Source organism: Neovison vison, chromosome 8 (assembly GCF_020171115.1).
Source record: "Neovison vison isolate M4711 chromosome 8, ASM_NN_V1, whole genome shotgun sequence".
In the NCBI taxonomy this organism is placed as follows: domain Eukaryota; kingdom Metazoa; phylum Chordata; class Mammalia; order Carnivora; family Mustelidae; genus Neogale; species Neogale vison.
The window spans coordinates 72,416,106-72,428,549 of record NC_058098.1 but is presented as its reverse complement, the minus strand read 5'-3'; the positions used below and the strand labels follow the sequence as shown (position 1 = coordinate 72,428,549).

The 12,444-nt window shown below is 40.9% G+C and overlaps 1 protein-coding gene across 2 annotated transcripts in view; it reads left to right on the top strand.

The window, feature by feature from the left end:
• The first annotated feature begins 460 nt into the window (after positions 1 to 460).
• FSHR (follicle stimulating hormone receptor) overlaps positions 461 to 12,444 on the top strand; it is a 164,571-nt gene continuing 152,587 nt past the window's right edge. For both annotated transcript variants that reach the window (XM_044263909.1, XM_044263908.1), the window contains exon 1: positions 461 to 892. In XM_044263909.1, coding sequence (XP_044119844.1) covers positions 741 to 892 — 152 coding nt within the window. In that variant the 5' untranslated portion in view covers positions 461 to 740. The remainder of the gene's footprint in view (positions 893 to 12,444) is intronic.

Here is a 12,444-nt window from a genome sequence, read left to right as displayed (position 1 = left end):
TGAGCCTGAACATGAGATAAGCCAGAAGGATCTACAACAGAGGGTGGAGTGTCCACAAAATCCACATTGAAAATACCGCCTGTTCCTCAAATCACTCAGGTAAGTCCATTATCTCTTCGGACACCCTCTCAGAGGTGCCCTCTCCCTGGGGTATCTGCCCAGCACTCACTAGTCCACCCTTTTTAAGCAACACTATTTTTGGTTATTAATTATAGCAAGAAAGGAATCATGACTACTATCCAGAAGTTAAGGTTTTATACCAAGTGGGCTGGAGGAAGATGTTGACGCCAAGACTGGAGACTAGTCTCTGCCCCTCACTGAGCGACACTCTTACTGATGTTTCATGTCGTAGGTCATGTCTTTTTTGGAGAAAGTCAATCATATCACTTTCTTGAAGAGAGACTAGTGATCAGCAGGGACACTTCTACAGTATAATTAATGTAAACTATTCCAGACATGCATTAAGTTTCTATTTCCTCTCTCCATTGGGTCAGCGTACAAGAAATCCAACAGAGAAGGATAAGGGAGTAGCTTATCTTGCCCTGGAAATCATTAATGACACACAGGAATTTTGCTCTTTGTCTGGAAGTGACAGGGAAAAAAAAAAAAAAAAAAAAATCCATGGTGGGTCACGTGACCCTGGCAGATCTCTTCTCATAAGGGCTGTGTGAAGCTTCTGAAATCTGTGGAGATTTTTCTCTGCAGATGCAGGAAGAAAGCAGGTGGATGGATGAATAAGTATGGCCTTGCTCCCGGTCACCTTGCTGGCATTCCTGAGCTTAAGCTCGGGATGTCACCATCAGATCTGTCACTGCTCTCACAGGGTTTTCCTCTGCCAAGAGAGCAAGGTGACAGAGATTCCTTCCGACCTCCCCAGGAATGCCGTTGAACTGTGAGTATCTGAGGCAGCGGGAACAACAGTGGGGCTGGCATCTGTGTGTTGTATGCTATTACTATTTTCACATTAGGCTGATAACTGTTGGGCTGAATTAATTCTGCCCTGACCAAGGGCTTGAGTAAAACAGACTCCCCCAGCCTAACACCCCTGCTTGCAGCTCTCCCAGGATCTTAGACAGATTTTGTCTCAGCAGCTGCCAGGAAAGAGCAGTGTGGAGATCTCAATCCAAAGGCAAAAAGAAGATATTTGAGTCTTTTCAACACATTTGCTCTTGGGTTCCAAACTGTCTTTGGTAGAACCAGAAAAGTAAAACTAAGAAAACCTAGAAACTTTGAAGACCTGGAATTAGAGGCAGAAAGACAGTCATGATTTAAGTGGCATATACAACGTGTCTCCTAAAGACACTGAATTTCAAGAAGGCACGAGTCACTGTCACTTTGGAGGCTCCAGAAGATAACTCCTGAACTGAGTTTCTGCTTCCCAGGGAAACAGAGTTGGAGGAGAGAGGAAGGGGTGTGAAGAAAGGGAGAGAGAAAGGAGGGGGGGTAGTGATCTGGAAAAAATATTGCATCATCTTTCATATAGCTGGGAAAATGTGATTCACAACTTTAGAATGTCACTGAACTATTTTAATAGGAAGTCCATAGACTGTGAGAGTAGGACAAGATCTTAGACATCATTTTACTCTAGCTCTTCATTTTACAAATGAGGATTCTGGGGTCCAGAGAGTCAAGAGGTTTGTCCAATCTCTTACGATGAGTCAAGGCACAGCCAAAATGAGAAATCAGGCCTTTTGACTCATAGTCTACTGTTCTTGCCCCCAAACCCTATTCTGACTATCTAATTTCTACTTTCCCGGAGTACTAGTAGGTTGTTAGGCTCAGAAGTTGAAGATAAACTCAGTCCAAGGAGAAGCCACTATTCTGGGAGCCTGTTTCACTCTTGGTCCCATAAAGCTACAGATGACTCTTACTTGACTGCAAAGTACAGTCACCTATTCAGTTCACAATTACCAACACTACACTCAAACATGGTGGTGGATTTCAGGTTGTCACTCAGGGACAAATGGTCACACACTTGGTTAGTTACACTTGCTACTTTTTCCGTGATCATCTCATGTCCTCAGTTCCTACGCAGAGGCTGCTGCAGGGGCAGAGAAAATAACTAGTCAGCTCTGTGTTTTGGCTACATTGCTTCCAATGAGACAAATATTCCTGATTATGGGGAGGAATGTGTCTATGCAAAATTTGGTTTATTGGGTCATTACAAACACAGGAGAAGGTCAACACACTTGAGCTCCTGTAAGAAGTCACTTGCTCCTAAGCAACTTTGAGTACCTGTTTAACCCTTTCCGAACCTCAAGTTCCTCACTTCTAAATGCTTTTAACACAAGCAGTTTGGTTGGATTATTGCTAATACTAGAAAATATAACTCCCTCACAAACATACCCATTTCTACCTCTCTACTTCTTCCAGTATTTCTAGGTGAGCCTAACAGTGCCAACCAACTGCTACAGCAGACGACCCCTAGCAAGGTTTAATTTTAGGGTGATACTCATGCATCCCAAACTCCCTTCTGCAATAGACCATCTACTTTCTGACATCTCTTTATCAGAAGAGAGATTTTTTTCATTCTGCATAGAAAACATGAAGAAGAAAAGAAAAGAAGGGAGGAAAGAAAAGAAGAAAATTCATTCCCAAACTCCAAACCTCAGGGAGTATATGCATATAGTATGGGAGGAGCAGGAGTATGGTTTTTGGAAAGTAATTCATACTAAGATGTAAATGACTAAAATACATCTCTGTCCAAGAGCACTTTGCAACTGAGAAAGAGATTGTAGGAGAGCGTGTTTATCTCTTGACAAATGCTAGCTCTGGGTGAACCCCTCCCTTCGGTGTATATACTAGGGGACAAAGTTGCATAAAACTAAGGAAGGGAAGAAAGTATTTGCCTGTTATTGGCAAATAACCAACCAAGATAAATGTTGCTTTAGTCATTAGGTGTAGAAAAATTATTTGAGGATAATTTTGAGGTTAGTGTGTTCATCACTGTAGAGCAGATAAAATGCCAAGTGAACTAGAACTCAGATGTTGAGTTAGAATGCAAGAACAATAATTTTTATTTTTTGTTTTTAAAAGGATTGGGTGGGGCTTATCTGAAACACCGCAGAGGAAAGATGAAATGGCTTGTTCAACTACGTATCTCTAATTCACCTTGCAGTCTTCTGCATTTGGGTGTTGACTTTAATGATGATCACATCAGGTGGAGGTGGATGGAATAGCTGGGCTTCAAAGAGTGCAACAGCTTAATCCATCACCAAATCACAGCTTCATAGTCAGATTCACCCAGGGGAAAGCAACTGCTACCTCTTACCATGTACAATTTATCCTATCATTCCATCTGTCTTGCAGCACTCTCATTTTATATACATGCCAACTATCACGAGAGGTTCCCAATTCCCAACCATCTGCCCATGTTAATATTAACGGCAAAGCAAGAGGAAAGCACCACCAACAGGCAGGTGCATTCCATTTACGGAAGGGCCTGTACCATTTGCCTGAAGCTCTACACAAAATACTTTATTAAAAGTTCACAACAGAACTGCAAGTTTGGTATTATTGCTCCATTTTTCACATGAGACAAACCAAAGAGCCCAAAAGTTCAATAACTTGGACGCTGTCAGCCCTGTGGCTCCTGGACGGCAGAGCTGGAATCCAAACTTGAACCTGTGCTCCTGTGTCTTCTGTGCTGTGTGTAATGAAAGCCTCAGACTCCTTTCATTTGTTCCTCTTCAAACAAAGATGTCCCTTAGAATTTGCCTAGAGGTCAGTAGTTTTTCGCTTAAGACCCAGTAATAAATACTTTAGGCTTTATGGGCCATAAGTCTCTGCTGTGACTACTCAGTTGTCACAGTTGTAGGAAAGGTGCCAAGGACAAAATGCAACAAGCATGGCTGTTTTCCAGCAAAACCCTCTTTTTGCCACTGAAATTTGAATTTTGTATGATGGTCACATGTCCCAAAATCGTCTTCTTTTGATTTTTTTTTTTTTTTTCATCATGTAAAAGGTAAGAAATAGTCTCTGCTCATGAGCCACAGAAAAACAGAGAGCAGGCCCACTTTGACCCACAGGTTATCAAGTACCCACTTCTGATTTAGACGGTAGCTAAAAGTGGCTAAGTCTTACTGGCTTAAGTGGGGTTGAGACAGCCTGAAACAACATGGCACCATGGAGAAAGAACTGACCTAGGTGAGCTAGGGCAGGAATGGAGGGACTTGCAAGGCAATGTTCACAGGGAGGCTTCTTACTGTTTTTGACAAGTCAGAGATAGTATAGAATAGTCTTTAGAATCCAAGAGACTGAAGTTTGAACCCATGCTATGAGCTTCTTTGCTCTACTACATAGTCTCACAGCTGTGTAATGGAAACTGTAATGTGAGCCTTTCTCAAAGTGTTGCTGTGAGGACTATATAGGACAATGGATCTTTAACACCTAGGGCAATGCCTCTCAGGTACTGGTGGTGGTGGTCGTCCTTGCTATCTGTTGCTATATCTGTTGAACACTAGGAAAAACAAACAAATGCCAGAGGGCATTCATGATGACCAAATGAAATCTATAGGTATGAGAATGTTTTCAACAACGGATACAGAGATCTTTGGAACTCTGAGACAGTTTATAATCTCTTACTTAAGAATGATCTCCTCCTTCTCCCAGGGGCTGAAGCACTTACTCTCTATGCACTTATTTTCTGAGTAAGAAAATGTGTTCTTTTAGGCTACCAATATTTTCCAAGAACTCAGGGAGGTTGCATTCTGACCACGGTCAAAGGAAATTTGATTTCTGACTTACCCTAGAAACTCCGTTTAAATTGGAGGCAGTCAGTCAGTCTAGAAAGGACACTTCAATCTTGCTTTATTCTTCCTGGAGTTAACAATTTCTAGGAAGAATGTGAGCACCCGTTCAAAATCCAAAATTTTAGCTCTAAGTGACAGCATACGAACAGCCATCTTTTTCTTCAGCAGGTTCAGACGACCTCATTACTAAGAGGAGAAAAGGGTCCGCTGGAGGTCCCTGTTGACTCAGGGAGATCGGTGTTGAGATTTTATTATAGGTTGCCTGTGTTGACCTCTCTCTTCCTATCAAGTTCTTGTATCTCACTGTAATCTCAAGTGACTCACCTTTACTTTTAATTTTCTAATTATAGTTTTTTGTTTTAATTTCTCCCTTTGCCTTTTATTTCTTGTTTTGCTGCTTTGGTTTAGATCACTCACCTTATTCCAGAATCACAGATTACTGTTTAGCTAGGAGCTACTTTTGTCTTTCCTTAGTTCTGAGGGATGTATCAGTACTGTGTGCCAAAAGGAAGACTTTTACTGTGCCAATAAAGTTCTGTAATCTTCAAAAGGGAAATGGAGCTTTAGATGTGTGCAAACAAGTTTAATTGTGCATTTTTCCCCTCTGAAAGCATATTCTGGGATTAATATTCTGCAGAACACACTCTAAGAAAGGCTACTCCAAAAGCTGGTCTATCCAACCCCAGCCACCAGAATGAATCCCTTGTCAAGTCTGGAGCTGCAGCCTGGACCTCCTACCTCCCAGTTCAGTGTTCAGTATCAGCTGGAGGCAAATCTTTGGCTGGGGTTTCAGGGCTTTGTGTCTGAGAAGCTGTTATTTAAGAATATAGTGTGTTCTCATAAAGAAGATGGTTGTGAGGACTATAGCCATGTGTTACTTAGACTGAGGTGAAGAAAGGAAGAAGAAAACAATGGATTATAAGATGAGTAAAAACCACTCCTGTCTTCTGGATTTGTTGGGTATCAATGGATCACTTTCTTGACTGCCCATATCCAATCAGTTTTATAAACTCCCTTCCTACTGCTACTACTAATAATTCTTTTTTTTTTTAAGATTTATTTTATTTATTTGAGGACGAGAGAGTGGGCACATGCAAATGGAGGAAGGGACAGAGGGAGAGGGAGGGAGAGAATCCCAAACAGACTCCCCGCTGAGTATGGGGCCCAACAGGGAGACTGATCTTACAACAAGATCATGACCTGAACAGAAACCAAGAGTCAGAAGCTCAAATGACTGAGGCAACGAGGGACCCCCATTAGTAATTCTTTCTTTATTGCCAACATCTGTTTAGGCCCTGAACATCTAAAGCCAGGATTGTATAATTATGTCCTACTTTATCTCCCTTTAGTCAATTCTCTTCTTCTCTAAACCAGCCTGCACACTGTCATTGAATTTTTCTCCCTAAAATACAATTGCCACCAAGTTATGATTCCCCCATTCAAACTCACTCAGTGGCTCATTTTTCTGACTGCTTCTCACTCCTCTCCAACAGGAGCCATCTACTCTGTAAGACTGATGAAGACTCACTCCGAAGCTCAGTTTGTGCATTTCTGCCTCCTTATGTCTTCATGTTATGCCTCCTGTTTATACGATCCTCAGTTTCTTCTTTCTTGTCTCTTAAAATCCAACCTACTTATGATCTCCTTGATGAGTCTTCCTTGCCTCATTGATGAGTCTTCCCTGACCACCTCATCTTTATTTAATCCGAAAGCTAGTACAATTCATTTCGCACTTCATCTTACTTTGTCCTTATTTTTTCATGTGTGTCCTATTTCCTCCACTGTAGTGAAAATTTCTTTTGTATTCTTTATTGTGCAATGTATGTTCTGGGCCCTCAATTACATGTAGAACAAATGATACAATAAATCAGGGGGAATTACATCTGTTTATTTGCTCCATTCCTCAGTACTAAGGAAAAGATTCCTATAAAAGATGATTATTGCTCTCCCTGTGGTGAGCTACTATAGGATTTGATAGCTTTCTTATATTCCTTGCCTTTTTTATGTGCTTGTTTTAGGAAAATGCCTGTATGTCATTCTAGAATCAATTAATTTATTCAGAAAGATACAAAGATAAGGAACAAAGTCTAAGTTAAAAAGTTGAACATTCTGTATTCTAAGCACGTCACTCAATTCGCCTGACATAAGTAATAATACTTGCTTCTCTATACCTAACAAGAATATTGAAAAGATAAGTGACATTGCCTAAACAAAATCACTTTAAGCCAGGCAGAAATGTTCAAAGAAATATAATTTTTGCCAATTAAGGTCAGATCCCAGACCCTGAATGTGAGGTTTCCTGTGTTCTCCAGATGTGCTTTGATTACTGTAGTTCTATCTGGATATCAAAACCAAACACCCCACTGTGAAGATTACCCCCGGTGCCCATATCCTGAGACTCCTACTGTCTTGTTTAGATATTTCTTTGAAGGAAAAAAACAGCACAGTTTTTATGTTAATGCATACATAATCCTTTCTCTCAAAACAAAATCTTGCACCTACTTCAGTGAGAAATGGTATATGTATGCCCAACATTCGGAATTTAATTGGGCTGGGGGTAGGGGACATTTATATTCCCCGTGGAGGAATCAGGAAAATGACCAAAGGGGGAGCTATATAATGCGGTATCTTCAAAGGGGAAAAGTAGAAATTATATCACAGGGAAAGAATCCTTTAAAATACAAGATGAATTCCACCCTGAGAATTGGCTGAGAGCTATAATTTACAGAGTCATTATCAGCAATTGAAGAGTAGGGGCTTGAGACAGCAAAATTCCGCTAGCTTGGTGATGATAAAATCCCTTGTTTACCCTAACGGTGAGAGTTATCCTTCCTCACCCAAGTCCTCTACCAAAGAAGCCTCGGCTTCAGAAGCAAGATATGCTGGCAGTAAATGGGAAATTCATTTAACTTTTGATTATCCTTCCCCAAAGCCACTAATTGGGTTATCTAGTCACTATGGTTGACTGGACTATACTTTTATTTTAAGCCTTTAGCTTTAGACTCTCCATTTTAGCTTTATTTAGACTTGACTCTAGCTTATATACCCCACAAGGTCAGCTAGGAAAGAGGGTAATTATTTTTAATTGCTTAGAATCTGATTATAATGAGATCTGGATGTTTGTTATTAATCTGACCTCCCCCCGAAATATCTCAGAGCATGTTTTGTGTGTTCGACCTGAACATGCCATTACCCTGTTCTGTCATACGGAATAGGCCAACTGATCTGAAAAACTTCAAGTGTGCAAAAAAAAAAAAAAAAAAAAGGAATAAAGTAACCAAACCCTTGCCATAGCCTTGAACTCAGTGATATTTTTAGTCTTAGGAGTAGCTTGAACCCACACTTTCATCCCTTCTCCCAGATCCTTTCAGCAAGAGCTAACACTGAGTCATCACAGAATGCTATGTCAGAAATAGTGGAAAATAAACAGTATTAGATAATGTTGGTATCCCACTAACACAAAAGTTGATGAATACCTCTAAAATAAAGGAACATATACATTTAAGTGACATTTAAGCTACATTTAAGTGACAGAGAGATCAATTAATAGAGGGAATCAGAAAGAAAATTTGTCAGTACATTGATGGAAACTTGAAGTAAAGTAATGCCAAAATTGCACTCAATTCTAAAGTGCTCCGATGTGACAAACATCTTCAGGCACCAAACCTCCCAAAGCCAATAAGCTTTTTCTAGGTCTCAGAGTCCAGCGGATATATACTCCTCAATCCTGTGATTTCAGTTGGGGGATTTAGGGGGGTGGGAGTTGAGCAGGGTTCCTTTAGGCTCAATAGACAGTTTTGTTTTGAAATCCAACACGGGAACTCATACAGATACTCCTCTCTCTCGTTATTTTCAATTTGGCAAGGGGTTTTAAACAAAGATTTGTGGGAGATCCCATCTCCAGCAATGACTGAACTCAGTAAATGAGGGCTGACTGGAGGTCACTGAACATTTCATCCACAGTCCTCCAGGAATAAGAAGGCCATGAAAAAGAGAGGTCCCTCATGAGGAAAAGCCAAAGCCTGGAGCGCTAGATTCTTCAGGAGTGACCCCAGTTTAAAATATTCTGTCCCTTCTGATAAAGTCTACTAAATTTGGGTTCGCATGATGGATCACATCCCTGGAAGACAGCCTTCCCTCTAGAGTATGTTTCTTACCATCTCACAATAACAGCTTCTGAACTGGTTTCTGTGCCTTCCATAGGTTGCCCTCCAGCTCCTTGCTCTGAGCTCCTGCTCTCATTTAATTCCCCTGTGGGCTCCAATATACAGAGTTAGGACAAAAGCCCCAAGTCCTACATTGGACACTAAGGTCTTCCATACTTTGGCCTCAGATTAACTCTCCTGTCCTCTCTCTCACATCTTCCATCCCCCTAAATCTTTGCTTCATGCACTACTTTGTGTTCCCAGATAGATCTTCTATTCTCCAACCTCAAGTATGTTACTTCAGTATTATTCAGTTTTTGAGACCAAAGTAAAGATGCTCATCTTTTCAGTAAGCTTTCCTTCAATGGAAAATATTTGATTATCTTTGTACGAGGCACTGTGCTAAGCTGTCAGGAAAAAAGGGATCAACAGGAGAGGTATGGTGCCTGTTCTCATGGAGTTGTTTTAAGAGAACAACATCCAAGAAATAATAACAATACTGTTTTTCCTCACTTTTACTCACAAAAATCAAAATCCCTGCTGAGAATCCAGAGTAGTCACTGTCAAATGCAATCATTTCACAACTAACTGCAAGTTGCAATCTGAAATCATAGATTGTGTGAACTGGAAGGAATAGATGCCTAGTAAAAGCCAAAAAGAAGATGCTTGTGTGCTTCATACCAGAGGCAAGTGAGTGAGAAGCAGGGCGTCTGTCTGTGCCATCTAAATTGACTCTTCTGACCACCAAGGGTTGGTTTCAGGAGTCAGGCAGGGCCTCTTCCACAACAGTCTAATCCTTAAAAGGTCAGAAAATCTTTGCTTTATTTTTCAAGGACAAAACGGACCTCAAATAAAAGAGAATGACAAATGAACACCAGCAAATTTATGGTAAGGCTGAGCAGACTGATGTTCAGATATTTAAGTGTGACTAGAAGTTTTCAAGTTGTGCAAATACAAGAGACCGGGTCCTTTGAATTGAGATAGAAAAGAATAATACAGAAAGTGGAAAACAGCACCAAAAGGGAAAACTTAGTCTGCACTGTGTCTTTGCCAACTTTATAATTTTCCCCGACGCGGCTGTGTTCATGAATACTATTATGTGGTTACCAGGAGAGAGGAGGTTAAAAGACTACATCAATCAACAGACTGTGTATGCCGGCTTTCCCCCAAAGAAGCTGAGTGTCGTCTCTGAAATCCAGTAATCATGTAGACTCAGTCTCAACAAAACCCAGATGTCTCTTCTGAAAATGACACAACTTTAAAATTTCACCTTTAGCAAAGGGGAACACTAAGAAGGAATTTTTCAGTGCTCCTGAACTTGTAAGCAATTTCCTTTTTGTGTAAATTTTAAACTGTTTTGCATGTCTATGTTAGCTTTAGAATTGAAAAACACATTGAATGAAAAAGAAGGATCACACCAACATCAGGTAACACCTGAGCAAGTATCAAGAGCCAGTCCAAAACCTTGTCACCGCTATACACCCACAAAGGCTAATCTCTCTTCAAGGGAGGAACGAAAGAAGCCTTCACTTAATTGGTGTTTGTTTTGTGAGCAAACTGTGTAGAATTTCTGTAAGTAAATATATTGGGGGTGGGGGAGAGACTGGGAAAACGCAGCAAGAAACACCCTTTTAATTTAGAAAACAAACTGAAAAGGCAATGAAAGCAAATATGACAATATGGTGAAGAGCAAAGAGGTCAGCTGAAATTCTACATAAAGTAGCAAAACTGCTTATCGGGACCCTGATTGTGAAAATCTGTTGAGCTCCTTCAGTAAGAACATATAGTCTTGGAATGGCATCTCATTCCTCCAAACAAATACTAGAGACAAGAGAAAAAAGAACAAACAGTTATGGTAGGCAGATAAAAAAACTGCAAAATAGCTCTGGAGAAAATTACAAAGTAGCTCTGGAAGCAGAGCTCTCTGGTGAGATTGGGGTGGGGGAGAGGGAGCAAAAACAGCAAAGGAAGCAGGAAAGAACAACGGAAGGAAGGAGGGAAAGCGTAGGAAGGTGGGGAGGATAAAAGGGAGAGAAGGGTGAAGGGAGGGAGGAAGGAAGAAAGGGAAAGAAACAAACAAATGGCTGGGCTATTAAGTTGGGAAATTGCTGAGTCCGTATGTAAATCTTGCCTCTTGGATTGGTCAAATTCCCTGGTAAGATTTTCCCAAGCTTCTACCCAAAGGGTGAAGCCCTATGCCAGCATTCTGGTAGCTGAGGAAAAAGGCTAGGGCCTCAGCTGTCATCAGTATTATCTGGTGCCCTCCAGTCCAGAAACTATCTGTCCTACTCTCTTTAAAGAATAGCCCTTTGTTGTTTTGCTCAGGTGGAAGGAAGCACTTGCCTGACTGCTGCCAGTGGAAAGCATGGCTGCCTCTTCATCTCTCTACCAGTCCTCTCTATTTTAGCCACTCGACCCTGTTTCCTCCCTACTCCCACTTCCAGGGACGCTAATGCCTCCAATTCCTGAGTGTTTTAGAGATATGCAGGGTGAATCACATCTGTTTAGGATTCCATTTCCTAGAGTCTGCCAAGTCAGTAATTCTCAAACTTTAATGTGGAAGCAAATCAGAAAGATGTATTGGGAAAATTCAGATCCTGGTTCAGTAAGTCTGGGGTGGGTCCTGAAGGTCTACATTTCTTACCAGCTCCCAGGAGGCTTTGCGGCTTTATAAAAACCCTTTAAAAAAACAATGGCTATCTTCTCAATGGGATTTCAAGAGGAACAGATAGTTATTTAGTTATTTGTTTACTATGTCATCTTTTCTCAGGAATCTCCACTCGTTATTCAACCCACTGAATCTGGTTCTCTTCCCATAGGAACCATTGAAAATCTCCTTGCTGTAGGTACCAGTAAACTTCTCTTTATTTTCTGTATGTTTTATACTGTGGTTATATCTTTTTTCAAGTAAAAAATAAATATTTGAGTATAAGAGGAATGTCACGCAATTCAGGTGCCAGAAGTAATCAATGGTCACTCCCCTAGCCACATGTCACATGCCTCTCGGGAACACTCCACACATGTGAGCATCCTCTTGCTTAAAACAGTTTTCTCTTTGAACTTCCAGCTTCTGTGACACCACACTAGCCTCTTCGTACATCTCATGCCAGACCTGGATCAGTGCTGAGTTCTTCACTGCTACCCTGTCTTTCAATGTTGAAGTCTCTCGTTCACCTGTACTCTCTGCAGGGATATATCATCCAGTCCATGGTTTTAAATATCACGTCACCTACTATATATATACATATATATATATGCTGTTCCTGACCTCTTCATTAACCAGCTGAAACCTTGACATCTCCACTTGGATCTCTTACTGGCATTTCAAAACCAAACAAGTAGAAAATAGTACAATTAATCACCCTTCCCTAAACTGCTCAGAATCTCCTCTGGCAAGCTTCATCATCTACAGAAATGCACATATCACCAACCCCCCCCACACACACACACCCAAATCCAGTCTGACAACAAGTGCTTGAGATCTGACCCATAAAATACAGCACAAATGTCTCTACTTCTGATCTTCCCTACTACCACTCTAGCTCAAA